This window comes from Urtica dioica, chromosome 10, assembly GCF_054948205.1.
Source record: "Urtica dioica subsp. dioica isolate 48M chromosome 10, U.dioica_male_clone48M_v1_H2, whole genome shotgun sequence".
Taxonomy (NCBI): Eukaryota; Viridiplantae; Streptophyta; class Magnoliopsida; order Rosales; family Urticaceae; genus Urtica; species Urtica dioica.
In genome coordinates, this window is record NC_142765.1 from 3,565,158 (window position 1) to 3,591,695 (window position 26,538).

The following is a 26,538-nucleotide window of genomic DNA, read 5'->3' on the forward strand; positions in this document are numbered from 1 at the left end:
GCTCGTCGTCTTCACTCCGGGTAAGTATTTTTTTTATTTAATTTGTATTTTTATGTGGAAATTATTAATTAGGTTAGAATTGTTTATTTGTGTCTAAATTATGTAGATATTGAATATTGAATTTGATATTTATGTAGAGTGTGGAATTAAATTTTCGTTTGAGTTTATGTTGGATTTGAGTTAGAATATTTGATTACCTTGAGTTTGAGTTGGAATTGAGTTAGAATATTAGATTGAATTTCGGTTTTAGTTTGTGTTGGAAATATTTTGAATTGAAATTGAATTTCGGTTTAAGTTTATGTTGGAATTAGTTTGAATTGAAATTGAATTTCGGTTTGAGTTTGTATTGGAATTGATTTGAATTGAGATTATGTTTAATTTTGTTTTTCATAGATTATATCTACTACAACCAAGGAAGTGGATAAAAAGGTAAATTAATTACATGTTATTTGAAGTATTTCATTTACACGAATATTTGTTTTCTAATGTTTTTTGTTGTTGTAGTAGACAATAACGAAAACTTTGCCTCCGACCACAACCCACATCTCCGACAACTTCATTGACTCACCACGCCCCATGCTCGTCGTCTTCACTCGGGGTAAGTATTTTTTTTATTTAATTTGTATTTTTATGTTGAAATTAATTAGGTTAGAATTTTTTATTTGTGTCTAAATTATGTAGATATTGAATATTGAATTTGATATTTATGTAGAGTGTGGAATTGAATTTTGGTTTAAGTTTATGTTGGATTTGAGTTAGAATATTTGATTACCTTGAGTTTGGGTTGGAATTGAGTTAGAATATTAGATTGAATTTCGGTTTTAGTTTGTATTGGAATTGTTTTGAATTGAAATTGAATTTCGGTTTAAGTTTATGTCGGAATTAGTTTGAATTGAAATTGAATTTCGTTTTGAGTTTCTATTAGAATTGGTTTGAATTGAGATTATATTTAATTTTGTTTTTTCATAGATTATGTCTACTACAACCAAGGAAGTTGATAAAAAGGTAAATTAATTACATGTTATTTGAAGTATTGAATTTACACGAATATTTGTTTTCTAATGTTTTTTGTTGTTGTGCGTATAATGATTTTTTTTCGGATTTCAAGCTTGACAATCAAGGAGCCCGAAGTAACAGTCAATCAAAGTTTACGTACAATTGATGAAGTCATATACACCGGGTAACTTAGAAAAAGTTCGAGAAGAGTTGGTATTTTACGTACAAGTGAATATTAGTTTGATTTTGGATGATATAGATATTTATTTTGGATGTTTTTTTTATATATATTTGGTTTTGGATGTTATGAATATTTTGTTTTGGATATATAATTTCATTTCAGGTTTTTTAATTAGAAAACTACAAAAATAGCTCTCAGGCACAATTTCGCCGCGGCTACGTGTATATTTCGCCGCGGCGAAACTTTACACAACGGTACAATTGTACCGTTGTGGAAAGATTCGCCACGGCGAACTATACACGTTGCCGCGGCGAAATGTTTAAATCTGTTAAATTTTTCCACAACGGTACGAGTACCGCTGTGGAATCATTACACAGCGGAGGATTCCACAACGGTACAGAACCGTTATGGAATCATTCCACAACGGTACTGTATCGTTGTGGAATCCCCTGTTTGTAGTAGTGATGTCTCTAGGAAAATCACAATTGATTCTGCTCACGGAAAAGTTTGGCCACTGACATCATAATTAATCGAAAATCGAGCAAATTTGCCTTGAAGAATATGACTTGTACTTGTTGTGCAAGGAAGCATAAAGAAAAACGCAGAATTTGTACAAAATTTGAGTTCGTAGCCTTTAGACACAACTTAGAAAAATGAGTATTAATGAGCTCGTTTTGCAAAAATGAAATTGATCAAACACACAGTGATATGGAATAATATGTAAGAATATCTCAAATAAAAAATTACAATTAATAAGGTTTGAAATTCTCCAATACTAAAATTTTATATTTGCTCAAGCATCTAATTTGGGTGACACTACATCTTGTCTATAAGGTCTCCATCTACGAGAAAACATGGGTTCAAGACCACGCAAAAACAATTTACAAGTTCTTTGAAATTTGAGCTTAAAATTTTTCCTGGAATTAAACAAATATACAATGTATGAATAAAAAAAATTATATTTAATATTATATTTTTATAAAATAAACAATGTTACACTAAATTTAGTGTAACTCCATTTATTTTGTGTAACTTTTACACTAGATAAATAGGGGTTGCACAAAAATTAATATATGCATAATTTTAAATAAAATAATGGGCATTGTAGTGAAATAGCCAAAATGAAACTATAAAATTTGTTTTTAGCCTATGTTTCACAACTTTTAGGGAAATAGCAAATATGATTATGTGGCAATAATTAAGCTCTTATTTACCCTTATTTATTAATAAATTCGTCATTTTCTTTCTCCTATTTTTTTCTACACTTTTTTTACATAAAAACTTCAAAAAACCATATCTATCTCATATGAACTCGAAATTGAGTGATTCCAAATCCTACGGATTTGTGACGCCGAGATCTTCAAAAATAGATCCATTGTGTTTGATGAAAAATAATATTTAATACCATAGATGTAGAAAAATCTACCTTAAATATGGAAATAACTGAAATTTTTTGAAATTATAAAAAAAAAAATGGAAATGTAAATATGATACATTAAAAATAATTTTCATCAAACACAATGGGTCTTTTTTTGAAGATCTCGACGCCACGAATTTGTAGGATTTGAAATCACTCAATTTCGAGTTCGTATGAGAAAGATACAAATTTTTGAAGTTTTGATGCAAAAAAAATTATTTGAAAAAAAAAATAGGAGAGAGAAAGTGACGAATTTATTAATAAATAAGGGCAAATAAGACCTTAATTATTGCCACATAAGCTATTTGACTATATCCCTAAAAATTGTCAAACATAGGCTAAATCCAAAATAACATGTTTAAAGTGGTCTAACTAGTTACAAATCTCTAAAATAATCTAACTTTAAAATGTTTAAATCAATCGTAATTAACTAAATTGATCATAGTTAACCGCAGAGCTGACTGCGGTCAACCATGATTGATTGCAGTCAACAGCACTGCAATCAGTTAGAGGGAATGATTTTTCGGTCCAAATATATATTTTCATATTTATGACTATTCTTTATAGAAATTAAATTCCGGTCAAAATATACATATTTTCATATTTATGACTAGTTCTTTTTAGAAATTAAATTCCATGCACTATTTCACATCATTTTCAAAATTTATTGTACCAATAAATCATATGCCTAAGCGCATCTCCAATGGGTTCCTCATTTTGAGAATCTTCAAACTTCAAAATGAGGAATTTAAAGGCTCTCAACTCTCTATTATTTATATTTCATATTAAACATTGTTTATATCTCATATTTCATAGTATTTATACTTCAAAATGAAAATAAGGACGCTCATTTTGAAAATCCTAAACCCTCAAAAAATTATTTATATTTCATATTAGTCCTAAATATTTAATAATATTAAACATTGTTTATACTTTTATATATAAATTACATATTAGTCTTTAATATTCAATAACATGATTATACATTGTGTTATGTTTTTTTATTCATCCACTAATAAATACATCAAATTATTCAATTAAAAGGATTTGATTATAATTTTTTTTATCTTTATGTACTAAAAAAATAAAATATTTGATTAAATTTTTAAAACGGGATCACTTTTAACAACTTATACAAAATAAATAATTAATATAAAATATTTTTTTAAGGGGTGAACAGTGGACCTTCAAATATGAAAGTACACTATTCAAACTTTCAAAATAAAGCTTTGAGGCTGTTTAATAATCTCCATCGAAACACTTTAAAGTTTAAACCCTCAAAATGATAGTTTAAAAGCTCCCATTGGATTGGAGTTGCATCATAAAACAACTTTTGAAAAAAAAAAAATATATACAAAATAATAAGAAACTGTTGTAAATAATTGGTATGCTCAAAAAGTCAAAAATATGGGACAAATAATTAATTACCCTACACCTAACTTATTGACTAATGTACACAAATTTTACTATAAATACATGAGGATGATGAAGGGAAAATCCATCCCAATTTCTACAATTTACTCTTTCATTTTCTCTCTACAATTTACTCTCCATACTTCTCTATTCTCTCTTCTAAAATTCCTACCTTATAAGTGTTTAAAGAGTTTTCGATTTAAGTTATCCATTTGGTTTTCATAACACGTTATCAGCACGATCACTCTCGTCAAGATCAACTTGGAGGTATAATACCCTAAACACTAAAACTCATATAACTATTATTTATTGTATAACATCAGATTACTATACACAGGAGACTGTGCCACCTTATGGTAATATGCTGTGATTTACAATATTTTAACTTCGTTAATGTATAACATCATAATAATACATGAAAAGCTCTGCCTCCTTATAGTAAAGTGATGTGAACTACATCTTACTTGTAATTAATATCAATTTTCTATATACATGAGGCTCTGCCACTGTAGCGACTCGAAGTTTTAAGATTAATCTTGTAAATTAAGTTAATCAAAAGGACGAGAAAATTCTCGGTTTGAAGCTCTAAATTAAATGTTCGTTCAGTTACGGTTGAAGTCACAAAGTTTTGTGACTAGGATGTAATCGTCATGTTTTTCTGGGCTGATTTGAAAGAAAACTTGAGTTCTGGGCCAGTTTAATGGAAAAGGAAAGTAAAAGGGGTTTATTTGCAAAAAACAATTTGAAGAATTCTTCTACATTCTTCTTCTCCTTTCCTTTTTCTTCTTCTTCGATTCACTTCTTCTTCTTCTCCTCATTTTCGCTCACGCCACCTGCAAAGGAGAGCAGAGAAAAGAAAAAAAAAACACCACCGAGAAACCTCATCATCCCGACCACCATCACCCTTCCCTCATCTTCTTCTTCACTCTTCTTCCTCAGCTCTTCCTCGCGCGACCCAGCCCCGACACCGAGTATCGCCGCGCGCGCCCCGCCGAGGAAAGGAAATCGCCGCGAGCTCGCCGAGGCCGCCGCCCGAGAAAGAGACGCCGGGAAAGGGAGAGAGCACGCCGAGGAGTCCAAATTCACAGATATTGGGTAATAAATCAAACCCGAGATGGAATTGGAGATCTTGGGTTGAATATCATTTTGGGGATTTTCTTATTCCGAGTTTAATTGATGGAATTAAGTTATTATAGACGTTGATTGAGTTCGGGTTAGATTGTTTATCACTTGGAATCATGAGTTTGAGACTATTATCTTGAGAAATTCTTTGAATTTCGGATGAAAATGAGAAATTAGGGTTTTTGTGAGTTTGAATTTTTGGGGGTTTTGATATATGGCCGTGATTTGGATGTTCTTGAGTTGTTTCTGTGTTTGAATTGTGGTTATGATGTATTGGGTTTGACTTTGGACGTTTGGTTTGGATTTATGAGCTTGGCCGTGTGGGTTATCTTCTTTGGCCGTGTGTTGTATAGTTTGGCTGAGAGTTGTATAGTGGCCGTGTGTAATTATTGTCTTTGATCATGTGTTTTTTTTTTATGAAAAGTTTGAGTATGGATAAGTGATGACTTGAGATAAGTTATTGAATCTGGATTTGGAAAAGAAAAGAATGATACTTGTTTCGTTAGAATTATTTTCAAATTTCATTATGGAAATGAAATTAGACTCGTTCAAGGAATGCGAGTTTTGGATTTTATTGTTAGAAATGTCTTTGAGTTCTACGATTATTAAATCGTACGTTTGAGTTTGAGTATTGTGGACTACTCATAGGATTCTGATTCAGGATCGGTTTGATTGACCGTGATAGGACTCAAGACTGAAAGTCGTTTAGAGGGTTCACGGAGTAAGTGAACGTCTGGATTCTCGGTATTAGTGAACGTTTGGGTTCACGGAGCGAGCGAACGTCTCGTGGACGAGCGACGTAGACGCTTAATCTCGAGGTAGGTTATTATAACCCTTCTCTCCTGATTTTATGGTTTGGCCTCAAGTATATATTATTTTCGAAATGAAAATGGTTGTGAACGTGCCACGAAACCTAAACCGTTCTTAGAAAATGTGGCGGAACTTCATCTCAGGATATCTGATCATGAAGTTGGGAATATTTTCGATATTATACATATATCCTGTATTTGCGAAATAAAAGGTTTTGTATATCCTGATAGAGCCGGGAACGTATATATATGAAGCGGATAGTGCAGTCGTATATATATAAGGGTGTGGAGAGTGCACCATTCTGATCAGAGGACTGTCACGGGTTATGTTGACAGGGGCTCAGGAAATAGTATAAGTTTAAATGGGCGTAGATGCACATTTAAATTCAATTGCATTTCTTGCATTTACATTTCTAGCATCAGCATTCCGTCATTTACATTTCTGTCATTTACATTCATGTAATTTACATTCCTGCAAGTTATACTTGTGCGTGTATGGTGATTTACACGTATAAGACTATTATTATACTTGTACGTGTATGGTGATTTACGCGGGACAAGAATATTATTATTATAAAGTAAGTATTATTTTCGATTTTTTTTTTTAAATCAAACCATTACTATAGTACCTACTGAGCCTCAGGCTCACCCCTATTTCCCTCAAATTTTTCTTATAATCAGGATGTGAGAAGGAGAAGGGTTAGGAAGACCTCGGAGTTAAGTGTGGTCGAGAGTTGGAAGGTTTTCGCTGGATAGTCTATCAAGTGTCGAAGGTTGGTTTTATTTTTCGTTTTCTTTCTATTATCTTTGGACTTGTAAAGTAAATAACTGAGTATGCACCGTGGGTTAGTTTTGTAAAGTTTATTACTGCTTAATTATATTCTTATCACACCCCACCTTTCCCGGGGCGTGACAGCCACCTTATAGAAAAATGTTATTAATTGCAAATTTATTTTAACTGCTCTACTTAATATTTTACTTTGATTAGCTATGTCATTTCAATACTCGTACATCTACATATTGTTTATTACACATTGTAGAGATGCATCTGGAATCTTTGGGTTTACTAGAAACATTTTCTGAGAAAAATGCCTCGTCAAATAAAGGCAAAATCTTTAATTTTTCTTCGTCCCACATCTTGACGATGGACTTAAAAGTGAATACCTAGAGATCCAAGTTTACTCTGGAAGGAGTTGAGGGATAGGTATTTTCACCAAAAAAAGATCATGCTTCCAGTATATCGTGATCAATGGAACGCTTTACGGTTCCAAGATTTCAAATAAGTCAGCGAATATAACTCTGCGATGTTCCGAATAGTATCTCATCTGAGATCGATCATGACATGCTGGAAAAGACGTTCACCACTTTCCATGCATCGAACGTAACCTTGCAACAACAATATCGTGTTCGAGGATTTACAAAATATTCTGAACTAATCACTTGTCATCTAATCGCAGAGAAGAATAATGAATTGCTGATAAAGAATCACCAATCTCGTCCGACAGGTTCAAAAGCGTTACCTGAAGTAAACGCCGTTAACTTCGAAGAACCTGAACAACATAACTATATTCCGGGATGAGGACGAGGTCGTGGTTGTGGTCACGGACGTGGATGCGGACGTGGTCGTGGTTATAATCATAACCATCCTTACAATACCACGAACGATTATCATAAGAAGCAGCAAGATGAAAAGAATCACGATTATCCCCACAAAAAGGAAAAATACCCAAGTTCTTCCAAGGGTAGTGAAGATGTTTGTCATAGATGTGGCACAAAAGGGCACTGATCTAGACTTTGCCGTGTTCCTCAGCATTTGTGCAATCTATATAAAGCATCCTTGAAGGGGAAAGAAAGGGAGGTCAACTTTATTGACCAAGAATCTTTAGATGACTCAAATCGACTTGATGCTTCCGACTTCGATGGTGATCTTGCGCACACTGTTGTTGGTTCTGCTGCTTTCACAGAAAACTTCAGTGATATAGATTTACGATGCATGTATGTTTTTCTGGGAATGAAACAAATAGGTCCAATGTTTTACCTGACTATTTAAGTATGTATAATATGTGTAATATATATATTTTGTTTTTTCAAGACTATGTAGCAAATTAGTATTATATAATATAAGTATGTTTTCCCCCATTAACTTTATTTTGTTTTAATTTGAAGTTATCATAATGAAAAAGCTAATTGTGAGGCGAACCAAATAGTTGGTACTGGAGAAATTTGCATACCGGATAGTGGAACAATGCATACTATTTTGAATGATAAAAAGTTTTTCTTAATGATAAAGCCAACGAAAACTTTTGTGAAAATAATGTAGATCTAAATGAAGGTATTGGTAAGGAAAATTTCACACTGCCGAATGGAACAGAATTCACTATAAATAATGCATTATTTTCACCGAGATCCAAACGAAACTTGTTGAATTTTAATGATATATATTCTCATGGATTTAATACTCAATCTATAACGGAAGGTACCATGAAATATATGTGTCTTACGACATCCAAATTTTGAAAGAGACAAATTTTAGAAAAACTACTTATGCTCCCTATTGGATTGCACTACACGTATATAAATGCGATAGAATCAAATTTGGTAGTCATTGAGTCTTCAATTTTAACGACATGGCATAATCGTTTGGGTCATCGTGGTTCTATTATGATGCGAAGAATTATTGAAAATACACATGGGCATCCCATGTAAAGCTTGTTCTCTCGGAAAGCTTATTATAAGGCCTTTACCGAGAAAAGTTGAAACAGAATCACCTACGTTCCTTGTGTTGGAATCGATCTAGGGTTTGAGAAAATAATTAACGCTTCGGTAAGCGGCGGAATTTTAAAAATTTTCTTTTACAAGTAAAACAGTTTTTACTAACCTAGACAAGTGCAAGTACATGTAATTAAAAACCAATATGAGCTAGAAGTTTACTAACCTTTCTTAAAGCTTGAACTTTGAAGAAGCTTGTGGAAAGTTTGCAATGCTCGTCTCCCCTCGCAGCACGTCTCTCTTTCTTTCCTCGGCACCTCGAGCAACCACGAAAGTTTCTATCACTAAATCACTCGAAAAGAAGGAATCAGTGAGTGGGCACTTTTAAACACTACGACTTAAGAACGAGTCTCGAAGTCGCAGAGCTAAACACTAGGTCGAGTGAGGACCTAGGTGCCAAGACAAGAAAAATCGAAAATAAACTAGAGAGAGAGAGAGAGAGAGGATTTTCGGCCAAAGTTCTAGAGAGAGAGTCTCTCAAATCTCTTAAACTTGGATGAATGAAATGTGAGGAATGAGGCTCCTATTTATAGGAGGAGGATTACCTTCAAAAGGTAGTTTCCTCTTTTCCTATTGCCTTGCACGTCCAACATGCCTCATGAAGGCTTAGGATTTGTTTCCTCATTTGATTTCCTCTTAGTTGGCCGAAAATGCACTTTCCTTCTTAAGGAAATTTGTTTCCCCTTTTTCTTTTGGCAAGTATCTTCATACATCAATGCACAAAATAAACTCTCTTTCCCACTATGGCATGAACAAAATTCAGCCTTATTTTCCTTGGGTTGGACGAAATTTGAGCTTCTAGAAGGAGCTTGTAGATGTTTCTTCATTTGTTCATGACAACATAAGAAAAGCCCATTAAGAATTTTCAAGTAAAATTCTATGAAATGAAATTAATCCTCAAGGCCCAATTACACTAATATGGCTGAGTAATATTTATTTCATTTGTCATCATATGACAATGTCAAAAAAATTTATTGACATTCTTTTCGTCCTATGTCCAAAAAGACAAAAATACCCTTTTGACAATTTTCGTAAAACTGTCTCGTTCTTGTTTTGACTTAGCTTCCAGTTTAACTATTCCTATCGATGTGATTCGTGACAGTGACCTCATGGACCCAAATGAACAAAGCTTGAGCTAAACACTTGGACTCAAAAGTTCACAAACCTTTTCCAAGTTTAGCTTAATGCCAACTGACTCCACTAAAGAGCTGACACTGAAAATCTCTCGGTTCAAATGAATTTATTTTCTACTCAAGAATTCGACCTAATTATGATGAGCGGATCCATTGAATATTATCTATGTTTACCCTTCATGAATGTCATCAGCTAGTCGGGATTTACTAAATTACCATTTTACCCTTCGAGCTGTTATTTCCTCAACTCCTTTGTCGCTTGTGAATAAGTTAGAAACAATGTATTGACGAGGAGCTAACAAGTCACATTGTTTCATCCAAAAGAGTCAGGACTCAATTTGGACACTGGCCAGTTCATTTATTCACACTCCAAGGAACAAAGCATGAGGTGACATACATTGCATTTCAGCAATCTTGTACATGAATTCCATATCTATGAGAACTTCACAAAGTTACTCATGACAGACTCACAACTTAGTACTTCACCAATAGGCCTTGTTCGGAATCACATAGTGAGTCCGAACTTTGACTTTCTCAAATGAGAATACTAAGGTGTGAAATGGCATGTCTCATTTCAGGATTAAGGTACGCATGATGCAATTCATACATAGTGACTTCGAGACATAAGAGGTTAAATGGTTTGTTCTTATATTGTCTCTAGAAGTGCACTGGTCAATTCAGTACCTTCGGAAGATACCTAGAAGAACTATAGAGTCCCCAACTCTCAATGCCTCATAACCAGACATCATAGATTCTTCTAACAATCATACTGAGGTCAATAGTCCTTTGACCCTAAGATTGCGAATATATCGTTTTAAGCAAACTACGAAGAGTTTGTTCATGCAAATCTACATTTGTCTCTTCGTAAGTTGTTAAGTTTGTTTATGGACTAAAAGACTAAGGTTTTATCATAAAGCTTCAAACAAAGAAAGAATGAATGAACGTTTCAACTTTATTAATGAATGAATAGACAATTACAAGCAAGAGTCTTCGTAAGACTATATGACATCAAATGTACATAAATAGACACTACTACTCTTCTTGTGGGCACCATTGACAACACCTTGAACGTATTCAAGGTGACATATGTGGGCCTATTCACCCACCATCTGGTCCATTTCGATACTTCATGGTATTGATATATGCCTCTAGAAAATGGTCGCATGTTTGTCTGTTATCAACTCGCAATATGGCATTTGCGAAATTACTTGCTCAAAGAATCAAATTACAAGCTCAATTTCCTGATCATACAATTATGAAAATCAGGCTAGATAATGCGGGTGAATTTACATCCCAAACATTCGATGATTATTGTATGTCAGTTGAGATTGATGTTGAGGATCATGTTGCTCATGTACATACACAAAATGGTCTAGCTGAATCGCTAATCAAGCGCCTCCAGCTTATTGCTAGATCATTGATAATGAGAACAAAGCTCCCTGCTTCAATATGGGGTAATGCAATAATGCATACTGCTGCATTAATTCGCATCCGACCAAGTGCATATCATAAATACTCTCCTCTGCAACTTGCATTTGGTCAAGTACCAAATATATCTCATCTGAGAATTCTTGGACGTGCTATTTATCTGCCTATATCACCACCTCAAAGAACAAAGACGGGACCTCAAAGAAGGCTTGGAATTTATGTAGAACATGAAAGTTCATCTATTGTTAGGTATCTAGAACCTCAAACTGGTGATGTTTTTACAGCACGTTTTGCTGATTGCCATTTTGATGAAGAAAATTTCCAGGTATTAGGGGGAGAAAGAAACCACCTGGAAATGGAAATTACTTAGCATGTACCCACATTATTGCATCTTGACCCTTCCACAAAAGACTGTGAAGGAGAAGTGGAAATGATTGTACATTTGCAAGGTATTGCAAATCAGCTTCCTGATGCGTTTACAGACACTACGAGAGTGACTAAATCATACATTCCAGCTGCAAATGCTCCTGCGCAAATTGATGTCCCAAAAAGACAATTTGAAAATAAAGTCACTCATGAAGTCACAATAGGCCTGAAGCGTGGAAAACCATTCGGTTCCAAAGATAAAAGTCCTTGGAAAAGAAAAGGAGCAGAGAGAAAAAATGACCCCAAAATGGAGGAATGTATTCCAGAAATATAAAACGAGAAATCGAGAAATTTCGATTAATTATGCCAATACAAGTATACAATGGAACCGAAATGATGAAATCAATTATGCATTCTCATATAGTCTGGCATGTGATGTCATGGATGAAAATGATGGAGATTTCGAACCAAGGTTTGTTACTGAATGTAAAAATAGACACGATTGGGGTGAATAGAAAGATGCAATTCAAACCGAACTTGATTCGCTTAACAAGCACAAGGTCTTTGGACCTATAGTACTCACACTTTTAGATGTGAGACATGTTGGATACAAATGGGTATTTGTACGAAAGAGAAATGAGAAAAACGAGATTGTGAGATACAAAGGTCGACTTGTTGCCCAAGATTTTTCTCAAAGGCCCGGAATTGATTTTGAAGAAACATATTCCCCTGTAATGGATGGAATTACATTCAAATACTTAATCAGCCTAGCAGTGCATGAGAAACTAAATATGCATCTCATGGATGTTGTCATAGCTTATTTATACGGATCGCTAGATACTCAAATATATATAAAGATCCCTGAAGGATTCAAGATGCATGTAGCATCTAGTTCAAAGCCTAGAGAAAAATATTCCATCAAATTACAAATATCTTTATATGGGTTAAAGCAATCCGGACGAATGTGGTTTAATCGCTTAAGTGAATATTTAATACAAAAGAGTTATGTCAATATCTTTCTTTGTCCCTGCGTATTCATTAAGAAAACAACATCCGAGTGTGTGATCATCGATGTTTATGTTGATAATTTAAACGTCATTGAGACTGATGAAGAGATCAAAGAAGTAATCTCTAACTTAAAGAAAGAATTTGAAATGAAAGATCTTGGGAAGAAAAAATATTATCTTGGCTTATAGATTGAGCACGTGAAAAATGGAATATTTGTGCATTAGTCAAATTACACAAAAAGGTGATAAAACGCTTTCATATGGATAAGGCAAATCCTTTAAGTACTCCAATGGTTGTCAGATCCTTAGATGTGGTAAAAGACCCATTTCGTCAATGTAAGGAATCTGAACAGATTCTTGGTCCTGAAGTACCATATTTCAGTGCGATTGGAGCCCTTATGTACCTTGCTAATTACAATCGACCAGATATAGCTTTTGCAGTTAATCTATTAGCAAGATTCAGCTCAGCTCCTACAAAGAGACACTGGAATGGAGTCAAACATGTGCTTCGTTATCTTTAAGGAACGATTGATTTAGGATTATTTTATCCTGGTTATGCAGATGTAGGTTACTTATCAGATCACACAAAGGGAGATCTCAGACTGGATATGTGTTTACGTATGGAGGGACTGCGATTTCTTGACGATCTCAAAAGCAAACGCTCGTTACCACATCATCAAATCATGCAGAGATTATAGCACTACATGAAGCAAGTCGTGAATGTGTATGGCTGAGATCAATGACGCAACATATTAGAGCCACCAGTGGTCTTCCAACAATCGAGTACCCCATCACACTTTATGAAGATAATGCCGCATGTATTGCTCAAATGATGGAAGGATTCATCAAGAGTGATGGAACAAAACACATTCCTCCGAAGTTCTTTTCATTAACTAAAGAGCTAGAGAAGAACAATGTTATCGGCATCCAGTATATTCGTTCTTGTGATAACTCATCTGATCTCCTTACAAATGTGAAACCCCAAATTTTTTTAAGCTATTAGAAAATAGTGAAGTCTTGTCATAATTTTTTTATCCATTTTTTTATGATGTTTGGTATTTATGTAGTCCATATATACATGTGTGAGTGAAGTTTACTGAAATAAATGTTTTACTTGAAGTACATATACTTTTATATATATATATATATATATATATATATATATACACGTTTATTGTGAAAGTCTTACTTTCAGTCTTTAGTCTTTATTAATATAGATATTTATATAAAGTTAATAGATAAAATATGTTATTAGGATATTATAAGTATATACAGAAAGTCAAGTTGTTTTTTTGTTAAACAGTGTCAATATAGGTACATATGTAGATAGTTATAATCTGTTAAAGAAAAAAAAAAAAAAAAAAAAAAGGGAGAAGTGATCACGCGTGAAAAGTTGTGTGTTTAAAAGTTGTGTGTTTAAAACAATATATGGAAGACGGACTGCCATAAGCGATACCTGGGTCTTCCCGCGTTTACTGGTCGGAGGAAGTCGGAGCTTTTTGGGTTTGTTAGAGACCGTGTCTGGGATAAGATTAAAAGCTGGAATGGCCTCTCCCTCTCGCAGGCTGGTAGAGAGGTCCTCATTAAATCCGTCCTTCAGTCGATCCCCAGTTACGTGGCCTCGTGCTACAGGATCCCGTTGCGTTTGATTAGAGACATCCACTCGGCGATCGCCAGATTCTGGTGGGGGGGCGGAACGGCGACGAAGAAGATCCACTGGTGTAAGTGGGAGGTCCTCACGCGCCACAAGTCAGAGGGCGGGATGGGCTTCAGAGATCTGGAGAAGTCCAACCAGGCCCTTCTGGCTAAGAGTGTCTGGAGGCTTCTCAGGAGACCGGATAGTCTGGTTGGTCGAGTCTATAGACAGAGCTACTTCCCCGACGCTGATATTATGACAGCTCTCCCTGGTTCGTGTAGCTCCTCCATTTGGCGCAGTCTTCTTTGGGGCCGTGATATCATTCAGTCTGGTTCGAGATGGAGGATCGGGGACGGGGAGTCTGTGTTGGTCATGGGCGACAGTTGGGTTCCGAGGGACAGACCGGCCACCTGGATCGACCCCCCTTGGATCCCCCCCGATATGCGGGTAGCTGAGCTTATGAGACTTGACGGTAACTGGGACGTTGATCTTATCACTGCGATGTTCGGGGAGGAGGACGCTGCGGCGATTCTGAGCATTCCGTGTGGGGGTGAGGGCATTCCTGACGTGCGACGCTGGCGGTTCACTGAGAACGGAGAGTACTCCATCAAGAGTGGCTTCCGTGTCGCGATGGAGAGAGCCAGTACTCCGGTCGCCAGCTCTTCCGATCCGACGGTGATGGAGAAGTGGTGGACGAAGTTCTGGCAGTTGAGAGCTCCTCCTAAGGTGAAACTCTTCTCCTGGCGAGTCTGTTTAGGCCAGATCCCGGCCAGAGCAGTCTTAGCCAAGAAGAGGATCACCTCCGACGACAGTTGCCCTGTCTGTCAGGAGGCGAGAGAGACTGTTTTCCACACTTTTTGGGGCTGCAGGTGGAGCAGGAGAGTCTGGAAAGAGGTGGGCTTCGGCCACATTCTTCCGCCTTTCAGAGACGGCGATGCTTTCGACGCTATCCTCAGAGCGACGGAGACCCTTGAGGTTCGTTTCCATGAGCTTTTCATTACCATTATTTGGGAACTTTGGAACCACAGGAACAACGTCTTGGCCGGGAGATCAGCTTGGAGCCAACCTCAGCTAGTCCAGTGGACGGTGAGCTTCCTCGAGGAGTACAGGGCGGCTACGGCTGGGGATACTCCGACGAGCATGAGGGTGACTACGACCCCCAGATGGACCCCCCCTAGGGACGGGACCCTCTCGATTAACGTCGACGCGGCACTCGCTCGCGACCGTGGAGGCTTCGGTGTCGGTTGTATAGTTCGAAACCACACCGGAGAGGTGATCGCCTCGCAGACGCTTTTCCTGGCTAGGGGGTTCTCCCCCCAGCTTGCGGAAGCGTATGCTGTCCTCCAGGGCATAGAGCTAGTTCGCAGCGTTGGTGGCAGGAGAGCGGAGATCCAGTCTGACTGCTTGGGGGTGGTGAGGATGATCGATGAGGGCGCGACACCTGCGACAGAGCTTGGGACGATCCTGCATCGCATCATCAGAGAGGTGAGGGAGCTTGAGGTCTTTCGCATTTTGCATATTTCCCGTCTTTGTAATGTTGCTGCGCATAATCTAGCGCGCTACGCGGTTAACCATCTCTCGTCTTCGACCTGGCTGGGTTTAGTCCCGCCTTGTTCGGAAGAGGCCATTAGAGCCGATGATCGCGAGTTGAGGTCCCGCGCGGCCTCCTAGGGGCCTGTTTATTTGAGTCTCCTGTTTTCCTTACCGTTGGTTTCTGTTTCACTCTTATCTTTGTAACCACGGTATTCCTCCGCCATAAGTGAGGGCTTTTATGTCATTCCGTGGCACCGACCACGTTTCCTCAAAAAAAAAAAAAAAGGAAAACAATATATTCGGTGTGCACAAATCCTATTTTGTACGCAAGTTTCTTTTAAAAAAAATAATAATAATAGGGCTTTGTTTTAGTTAGGGTTTTATTTTTTTGGGGATATAAATAGCTTTCAGCCTCCGTTTTCTTTTTTTGAATACTCTGCTCTCTCTCTCTCTCCCTTTTCTTCTCTATCCCTCTCTTCTTTTCCAACAATAAAAATAAAACCCTAATCACCAGATAATCACCTTAATCTCTAAGTTTTGGTTCAAGAAGTGTTAGTGAGTTTTTCCAATCTCTTTTAAGGTATTTTTTTTCTTTATGCTCAGTTCATACTATTCCTTAATTTTTTTTTTATGCTTTTATCTCGTTTTTCATAAGAAAGATTATGTTTAATATTTCCTGTTTAGAAATCAGTTTTAAGCAGTGTCAAAATCACACGTTTTAAAATAGCAAAAAACGGTTTTTGAATCTAATTGTTTTACAGATTATACTTTCACATGTTATTTAATTGTGGTTTAAATTTTAGAATTTTTCGAGTTCTCATTATTATTTTATGAATTAATTGCGATCAGTGCGCAGACTAGTTTTTACCCTGATCGTTTTACAACAAAACGTCTTGTTTATATATCTACAAAATTCTTTTTGAGCTAATTTTTATACACGGCCTAGTTCTATATGTTTATGATATCTACTCCAAATTTTAGAATTTTTGGATGGCCACAGAATATATTTGGGATAAAATCCAAACGGTGCGCAGAATCGTTCCAAAACAGTTTTTGTTTTTAAAAAGACTAAATATTGCTTTCTTATACTTTTGAATTTTTATTAAATAATCTGAACATATTTTGTATATGCCTCTGAAGTATGAAGTGTTCCAAATATTTTTTCGCTGTCACAGTAATTTTTATAGATTTATTTTTCAAAAAATATTTTATCGACCCCAAGGGTATTTTCGTAATTTACACCTTCAGCCGAAATTTTGAAATTTCCAGAAACTAAGTCATGTATTAAATCATTTTCTTACCTGATAAGTAATAGTCAACCTTTTCCGTTTAGGTTCCGAGTCATTAAGAGCATCCTTTTCCTTCGACGGTCTTCGATCGTAATTCCGATATCTAGGTGAGAATAATCTCACTGCAACACGGATTAGTTCAAAATATACTAAGTATTATGTGATATGAAGTATTTATGTATTGTGTGAATTTTTGTGTGTGTGTTTGTTCGGAATGTGCTTGGTATGATATGGTATGACGATATGTGAGTTATGTTATCTTATGTTGTGTGTATTAGAATATCTATAACACATCTTATCTTGCTAGCTATGTTATCATGTATGTTTTTTTATGTTATGTCGCTCATGCTTTTAATGTAATAAACACGGTTAATAAGTTAAGTAAGCAAGAGAGTCGTACCGCCTCGAACTACGGAGGTAACTAGAGGAATTTCTCGAGCCGAACTACGGGCTCACATAGAGAGTTCCTCATATGTTTATGTATGTGACGGGGCGTTCTATGGGAGGTCGCAGCCCCATGGTTCGTTACCAAAATGTACACTGAAATCGGTACGGCTACTCTAGGGGACCCCCGAACTAAAATACAATAGACGTTTAAATAGGGTATCTCATGTCACGGTTAAATTTAAAGTACTAATAACCGGTTCATGCATTTTATTTTATCACTTATGTTTTGTGAGTTATAGTTATTCTCGCTGAGCGTTAGCTCACTCTATGTATATACGTCCGTGTTGTAGGTAAACAACATATGAACAAGTGAGGAGGGTGGATCAGCGGCGGCGATAGCGAGAGGGTTGGGTTATGGTTGCCGTTTTCGAAAATAAAAGACTTCCGCTTTGCTTTCAGTTTTTCAATAATCCAAACCCAAGGTTTTATTGTTCATGGTTTAAGTTATGTTTTTCAATTTCGTTAAAGGTTACGACTTTATTTATGGTATTTATTTTACGATGGTATTTTGTTGGTTTTAAATTTCCATTATGCAACTTCGACTTTTTGGTTGTTTTCGTTCATCAAGTTTAAGTGAAAATTTATTTTTGGGTTACGAGTTTTCAAACTTTATATTTTAAGTTATGTTTTTAAAAAAAAATTTACCTCAAATTTTCTTAAGTTTTAAAAAGTACGATAAGTAAGACGGTCCGAAATGTTGGGTCGTCAGAGTTGGTATCAGAGCAACGAACCTACGACCCCCTTCGCTATCGATCGCACGGCTTCCCCCTACTCAAGTAAGTTAATTTTGTTTTATTATGTTGTATGTTTAGCTTTTCTCTTTCTTCTGTGTTAGATTGACGTTGAAGTAACAAAACACGTGATCGCGGAAAGCCAGAGCCGCATTGCTGATGGTGACCTCATGATCAAATTCTTAGAGACAAATCCTCCAGTTCTTAGCAGCGCGACGACAGATATCGTCGGCACACGAGAGTGGTGCAATAACATAGACATCCGTTTTAAGGTGTTGCAAGTTCCAGAGAGATTGCAAGTATCCTTTGCACAACTAAAGGTCCACTGGAAGGTATTGGAGTATTGGGAAGGAAAGCTAAGGGATCACTTTGGAGCTGGATGGGAGTACATGAAGGATGGGGTTATACGAAATTTCACCAATAAGGGCTGGCGTGCGAAAATGGAAAGAAGGCGTTATCGTCATGTTTTGAGGTCATGGAAGATGATTGATGGGGAGACTGCAAAGGAGTACCATAATCGAACCTCTGACATGCTATCCCACGTTCCTTTTCATTTGGATGATGAAGACGCGATTAGTGTGTACTGGAATGGGCTTTCTGATTTTGAAAAACAGGAAGGGAAGTATTGCACCTATGAACCCGCGCCTGGAATAACTTTCCAAGAGTTTAATAGATATATTAAGCATTATATGGAGCTCGTCGACGATGACCTACCTCCAGAGGGCGATTCCAATATGGACCTGGTAGAGGAAGAATCAGAGGAAGATCCTTCTGAGGATGATCCAGTCGAGGATTAAATTCTTCTTGCTATTCTAGGATTTTTTGTTTTATTTGTCTTTCCCTTAAGTTTGAAATACTTTTTATACTCTTGTTATGGTTTTGGTTTTGCTTTAGTTTGAGTGATATGCTCGAACTGGTTTGCGTGTTTTAGTTTTTTTTTTTTAATGGGAAATGCACTCTTCTTTAAAAAGTTTTATAAAGTTTATGTATGAGGGTGTTTTGAATGTTAAGTGTTTTCTATAATCAATCCTAATAGTTATGGTAGGCAAAAACTCTAATCGCGAAAATGTCTTCGAAATCTTAGATGGAAAACGTTCAAGCTGCTCGTGGACAAGGTAGAGGTAGGCCACGAGGCCGAGGTAGGGGAAGAGGCAGAGTTGTCGCTGATGTCCCAATGCAAGATGCTCATCATGCTGCTCCGTTTCCCGCACAACAAGGAGCAGCAGTGAATCCCGATGGTCCAGCCCCCGCACCTCAGCCAGCGGCCCAGCCAGAGCTTGCGGTACTCGTTACTGCATTGCTACAACGTATCGAAGCCCAAGAAGTGGAGATACAAGAGTTGAGGAACCACCTCCCCCAAGTGAATGAAAATATGGGAGAGGATCAACAAGCACCACCAGTACCTCCTCAGGGTGTACCTCAGATGGGCCAAGTTGTTGTGGCTGATGATCTTTTCGAAAGGTTCAGGAGGATGAGAGCGCCAGATTTTGAAGGTTCCACTGATCCTTTAGTGGCTGATGAGTGGATGTCAGAGATGAAGAAGATCTTCAACTTCATGAATATCTCGGAAGTTGAGAAAGTCATATGCGCATCTTTTGTTCTGAAGAATGATGCACGATATTGGTGGGAGACAGTTGCTGCTAGAAGAGACACACGTGTTATGTCTTGGGAAGACTTCATTGAGGAGTTCAACAGTAAGTATTTCAACATGCGAGCGATGAACACTCAGCAGAATGAGTTTGCGGAGCTGAAGCAAGGGACGATGACTGTGACTGAAGCTGTTAGTAAGTTCAATCAATTGGCCAGACTATGTCCTCACTTGGTTCCAACAGAGACAGAAAGAGTTAGGAGGATGATGGGAATGTTCCGACCGGAATTGGCCTTAGCCATTGATAGTGGAAGTCAGCCACCTACCACAGTCGCCGACTGCCTCGAACGTGCCATGCGAGCTGAATACCACTTGATCCAAGTAAAGGAGGAACGAGCTCAGTTTTACAAGGCTCGAAAAGAGGAGAAAGGTCAAAGCAGAGGACCCGACAACAGGAAGCCAAACCAAACAGGAAATCCCCAGCCTAACCATCACCGTCAAGGCTTCAAGGCACAACCCCAATGGAATGGGAATGGAAAGAAGAGAAGTCATCCTGGAAACGGTGGCAACGCCAACAACAAGGTCAAGGTAGAGGGAACGACCTTTCCAGTATGCAAGACTTGTGGGAAGATGCATCCTGGAGAGTGCCGGAAGGGAACTATGACCTGTTTCAAGTGTGGTCAGCCTGGTCACTTTCTCAAGGATGGTCCGAAATCAATTTCCTCTCAGAATGGACAATATCAGCAGCACAACCCAAATGGACGACTTAACTTCATGCAAGCTGCCATCGAAGGGCCAGAGATTTCCCAAGGTCGTTTAGAAGCACCTCCAACCACCCAAGTTCCACCACCACAACAAGCCCGCATCTATGCCTACACCAACGTTGATGCTCTAGCCAGCTCTTCGAATGTGGTAGCAGGTCAGCTTCCTATAGCTCATTTTGACGCTTTAGTATTGTTTGACTCTGGTGCTACACATTGTTTTATTTCGTTAGAATTGGCTAGGAAATTAGGCGATAGTGTAGTGAAAACTAGGAAGGTTTTCAGGACGGCATTACCGTCTGGCGATGTGCTATTATCAGAGTACTGTTTAAAAAGAGTACCGATAATAATTGGTGGTCATGAGTTAAGGATCGATTTCATTGTCTTAGAAATGAGAGACTTTGATGCTATCTTGGGTATGGACTTCTTAGGCGAGAATAATGCAATGATCGATTGTCATCATAAGAGAGTAATCTTCAAACCGGTAACGGGAAGAGGGTTCACCTTTGAAGGAAGACCACTCAAGAAATCAAAGATGTTGGTGTCAGCATTACAAGCTAGAAGATTGATGAGTAAATGGTGTTATGGATTCCTAGCATCGGTGGTGGACATGACTAAGGATGTAGAAGCAACTCCAAACGACGTGCCCGTGGTGGGAGATTTTGTTGATGTTTTTCCAGAAGAATTACCAGGCTTAGCTCCAGAGCGTGAGACTTCTTTTGGGATTGAATTACTACCTGGTACATGACCAATCTCTAAGTCACCCTATCGAATGGCGCCAGCTGAACTCAACGAGCTACAAACACAACTTCAAGAGTTGTTGGATAAAGGACTCATCCGCCCAAGTCATTCACCATGGGGAGCACCGGTTTTATTCGTGAAGAAGAAGGATGGATCTTTCCGTATGTGCATCGACTACAGAGAGCTTAACAAGGTCACCGTCAAGAACAAGTATCCGCTTCCTAGGATTGATGACTTGTTTGACCAACTCAAGGGAGCAAAAGTATTTTCGAAGATTGACTTGCGATCCGGCTATCATCAATTACGAGTCAAAGAGGACGACATTCCAAAGACTGCTTTTCGCACCCGCTACGGTCATTACGGGTTCACGGTCATGCCGTTTGGACTTACTAATGCACCTGCGGCATTCATGGACATGATGAATAGGATCTTTAGCAACGTCTTGGATAAATTTGTAATTGTCTTCATTGATGACATTCTGATTTACTCTAAGAGTGCCGAAGATCACGAAGAGCACATGCGAGTTGCACTACAGACGTTGAGACAACATCAGCTGTATGCCAAGTTCTCGAAGTGTGAATTTTGGCTAGATAAGGTGCATTTTCTTGGTCATGTGGTTTCTAAGGACGGGATCTCTGTTGATCCTTCCAAGATAGAATCCGTCAATGATTGGAAACCGCCTCGAAGTGTGACGGAGATCAGGAGTTTTCTCGGTTTAGCAGGCTATTATAGAAGATTTGTTGAAGGGTTTTCTACATTAGCCGCTCCACTCACCGCCCTCACGAAGAAAGATAAGAAGTATGAGTGGACCGCGAAATGTGAAGAGAGTTTTCGCGAGTTAAAGAGAAGACTCACCACCGCGCCAATCCTAATAGTTCCCGAAAGTGGAGAACCTTTGTCTATTTACAGCGATGCGTCAAAGACAGGTCTTGGTGCTGTGTTAATGCAAAATGACAAAGTAGTGGCCTATGCATCACGACAACTCAAAAATCACGAGAGGAATTATCCTACTCATGATTTGGAGTTAGCCGCAGTGGTTTTTGCCCTCAAGATTTGGAGACACTACCTGTATGGTGTTCGGTGTGAAATATTTACCGATCATAAGAGCTTAAAGTATATTTTAACTCAAAAGGAGTTGAACATGAGGCAAAGAAGGTGGCTAGAATTGGTTAAGGACTACGACTGTGGTATCCATTACCACCCCGGAAAGGTAAACGTGGTAGCAGATGCCTTAAGTAGGAAGAATGAGGCTAGACTAACGATGATGCGAGCATTATCACCTCAACTCACTGATGAAATCAACAATTTGGGAGTTGAAATTGTCACACAATCATTAGCCAATATGACCTTACAGTCAGATCTTTTTTAGAGGATCAAGGAAGCGCAAATGCGTGACCCGGAGATGTCAAAGTTGAAAGACGATGCGTTGGAAAGCCAAGAGTCAAAATTTTCCATTTCGGAGAATGATGTACTCTTTTTCGATGGAAGGATTTGTGTACCCAACGAAGATGAGTTACGAAGGAAAATTCTTACCGAGGCACATGAGGCACCGTATTCAGTCCACCCAGGTTCCACGAAGATGTATCAAGACCTCCGAGAACACTTTTGGTGGAACGGAATGAAGGGCGACGTTGCAAAGTTTGTCAGTAAATGTCTTACCTGCCAGAAAGTGAAAGCCGAGCATCAACGACCAGCTGGGGAATTACAGCCAATCGAAGTTCCTGAATGGAAGTGGGAACAAATCACAATGGATTTTGTGGTTGGATTACCTAAGACGGTTGAGGGTTATGATGCTATCTGGGTAGTGGTGGACCGTTTGACCAAGTCTGCTAGGTTCATCCCGATGAAGGTCACGTACTCCGTGGAGAAGTTAGCTGAGTTATACGTGAATAACGTGGTGAGACTGCATGGCGTTCCTCTATCCATCATCTCTGATCGCGATGGTCGTTTCACTTCTAACTTCTGGAGGTGCGTGCAAAAGTCGCTGGGATCGCAACTGAAGTTTAGCACCGCTTGTCACCCCCAAACGAATGGCCAATCCGAGAGGACGATTCAGACCCTAGAGGATATGCTAATGGCATGTGTCATGGATTTTGGTGGGAGTTGGAGTAAGAGGCTGCCACTTATTGAATTCTCATACAACAACAGCTACCAAGCCTCAATCGGCGTTGCACCGTATGAAGCTCTCTATGGGAGAAAGTGCCGATCTCCAATTCACTGGTTTGAAGCGGGAGAAAATAATCTCGAGAAAACAGATTTTATCCGAGACACAACAGAGGCTATCAAGAAAATTTGTGATCGAATGGGAACTGCCCAAAGTCGACGGAAAAGTTACGCCGACAAGAGAAGGCGGCCACTAGAATTTCAAGTCGGAGATTTTGTGTTCTTAAAGGTAGCACCTCTCAAGGGTGTGATGAGGTTCGGCAAGAAGGGAAAATTGAGCCCGAGGTACATTGGCCCTTTCGAGATCATAGAAAGAATCGGAAATGTAGCCTACCGTCTAGCTCTGAATCCCGAGTTAGCATTGGTGCACAATGTGTTTCACGTCTCGATGCTCAAGAAGTACCTACCTGACACAACGCACGACTTAATCCAAGAGCCCATCGAAGTACACGAAGACTTGACATATGAAGAAAAACCTGTCCAGATTCTCGATCGCGAAGAGAAAGTTTTGAGGAACAAGGTGATTCATTTGGTAAAAGTGCTATGGCGGAATCACAAGATAGAGGAAGCTACTTGGGAGCGGGAAGAAGATATGAGATCGCAATATCCCGATCTTTTCCAAGATGCTTAGTATGTCAAGGTGAGACCTTGAACCTCTTTTCTCGACTTCTACTAATTTTCGGGACGAAAATTCTAATAAGTAGGGGAGATTGTGAAACCCCAAATTTTTTTAAGCTATTAGAAAATAGTGAAGTCTTGTCATAATTTTTTTATCCATTTTTTTTATGATGTTTGGTATTTATGTAGTCCATATATACATGTGTGAGTGAAGTTTACTGAAATAAATGTTTTACTTGAAGTACATATACTTTGGTATATATATATATATATATATATACACGTTTACTGTGAAAGTCTTACTTTCAGTCTTTAGTCTTTATTTATATAGATATTTATATAAAGTTAATAGATAAAATATGTTATTAGGATATTATAAGTATATACGGAAAGTCAAGTTGTTTTTTTGTTAAACAGTGTCAATATAGGTACATATGTAGATAGTTATAATCTGTTAAAGAAAAAAAAAGGGGAGAAGTGATCACGCGTGAAAAGTTGTGTGTTTAAAAGGAAAACAATATATTCGGTGTGCACAAATCCTATTTTGTACGCAAGTTTCTTAAAAAAAAAAAAAAAAAATAGGGCTTTGTTTTAGTTAGGGTTTTATTTTTTTTGGGATATAAATAGCTTTCAGCCTCCGTTTTCTTTTTTTGAATACTCTGCTCTCTCTCTCTCCCTTTTCTTCTCTATCCCTCTCTTCTTTCCCAACAATAAAAATAAAAACCCTAATCACCAGATAGTCACCTTAATCTCTAAGTTTTGGTTCAAGAAGTGTTAGTGAGTTTTTCCAATCTCTTTTAAGGTATTTTTTTTCTTTATGCTCAGTTCATACTGTTCCTTAATTTTTTTTTATGCTTTTATCTCGTTTTTCATAAGAAAGATTAGGTTAAATATTTCCTGTTTAGAAATCAGTTTTAAGCAGTGTCAAAATCGCACGTTTTAAAATAGCAAAAAACGGTTTTTGAATCTAATTTTTTTTATAGATTATACTTTCACATGTTATTTAATTGTGGTTTAAATTTTAGAATTTTTCGAGTTCTCATTATTATTTTATGAATTAATTGCGATCAGTGCGCAAACTAGTTTTTACCCTGATCTTTTTACAACAAAACGTCTTGTTTATATATCTACAAAATTCTTTTTGAGCTAATTTTTATACACGGCCTAGTTCTATATGTTTATGATATCTACTCCAAATTTTAGAATTTTTGGATGCCCAAAGAATATATTTGGGATAAAATCCAAACGGTGCGCAGAATCGTTCCAAAACAGTTTTTTTTTTTTAAAAAGACTAAATATTGCTTTCTTATACTTTTGAATTTTTATTAAATAATCTGAACATATTTTGTATATGCCTCTGAAGTATGAAGTGTTCCAAATATTTTTTCTCTCTCACAGTAATTTTTATAGATTTATTTTTCAAAAAATATTTTATCGACCCCAAGGGTATTTTCGTAATTTACACCTTCAGCCGAAATTTTGAAATTTCCAGAAACTAAGTCATGTATTAAATCCTTTTCTTACCTGATAAGTAATAGTCAACATTTTCCGTTTAGGTTCCGAGTCATTAAGAGCATCATTTTCCTTCGACGGTCTTCGATCGTAATTCCGATATCCAAGTGAGAATAATCTCACTGCAACACGGATTAGTTCAAAATATACTAAGTATTATGTGATATGAAGTATTTATGTATTGTGTGAATTTTTGTGTGTGTGTTTGTTCGGAATGTGCTTGGTATAACGATATGTGAGTTATGTTATCTTATGTTGTGTGTATTAGAATATCTATAACACATCTTATCTTGCTAGCTATGTTATCATGTATGTTTTTTTTATCTTATGTCGCTCATGCTTTTAATGTAATAAACACGGTTAATAAGTTAAGTAAGCAAGAGAGTCGTACCGCCTCGAACTACGGAGGTAACTAGAGGAATTTCTCGAGCCGAACTACGGGCTCACATAGAGAGTTCCTCATATGTTTATGTATGTGACGGGGCGTTCTATGGGAGGTCGCAGCCCCATGGTTCGTTACCAAAGTGTACACTGAAATCGGTACGGCTACTCTAGGGGACCCCCGAACTAAAATACGATAGACGTTTAAATAGGGTATCTCATGTCACGGTTAAATTTAAAGTACTAATAACCGGTTCATGCATTTTATTTTATCACTTATGTTTTGTGAGTTATAGTTATTCTCGCTGAGCGTTAGCTCACTCTATGTATATACGTCCGTGTTGTATGTAAACAACATATGAACAAGTGAGGAGGGTGGATCAGCGGCGGCGATAGCGAGAGGGTTGGGTTATGGTTGCCGTTTTCGAAAATAAAAGACTTCCGCTTTGCTTTCAGTTTTTCAATAATCCAAACCCAAGGTTGTATTGTTCATGGTT

General features: G+C 37.5%; 1 protein-coding gene and 1 long non-coding RNA gene across 2 annotated transcripts; both read left to right on the forward strand.

Annotated features, from left to right (window-relative positions):
* The first annotated feature begins 5,757 nt into the window (after positions 1-5,757).
* On the forward strand, positions 5,758-25,769 carry LOC149383100 (uncharacterized). Its single transcript, XR_016301885.1, has 3 exons — positions 5,758-5,947; positions 6,620-6,711; positions 25,705-25,769. It is a non-coding gene; the product is annotated as an uncharacterized LOC149383100 (long non-coding RNA).
* LOC149383101 (uncharacterized) lies at positions 23,670-24,161 on the forward strand. Its single transcript, XM_089628807.1, has one exon. It carries the CDS (start codon positions 23,670-23,672, stop codon positions 24,159-24,161), a length of 492 nt encoding a protein of 163 aa, XP_089484933.1.
* Positions 25,770-26,538: the final 769 nt, after the last annotated feature.

What these genes read in the sequence shown, in the direction of transcription:
- LOC149383101 (XM_089628807.1), top strand. Translation starts at nt 23,670, where the DNA reads ATGGGAACTGCCCAAAGTCGACGGAAAAGTTACGCCGACAAGAGAAGG.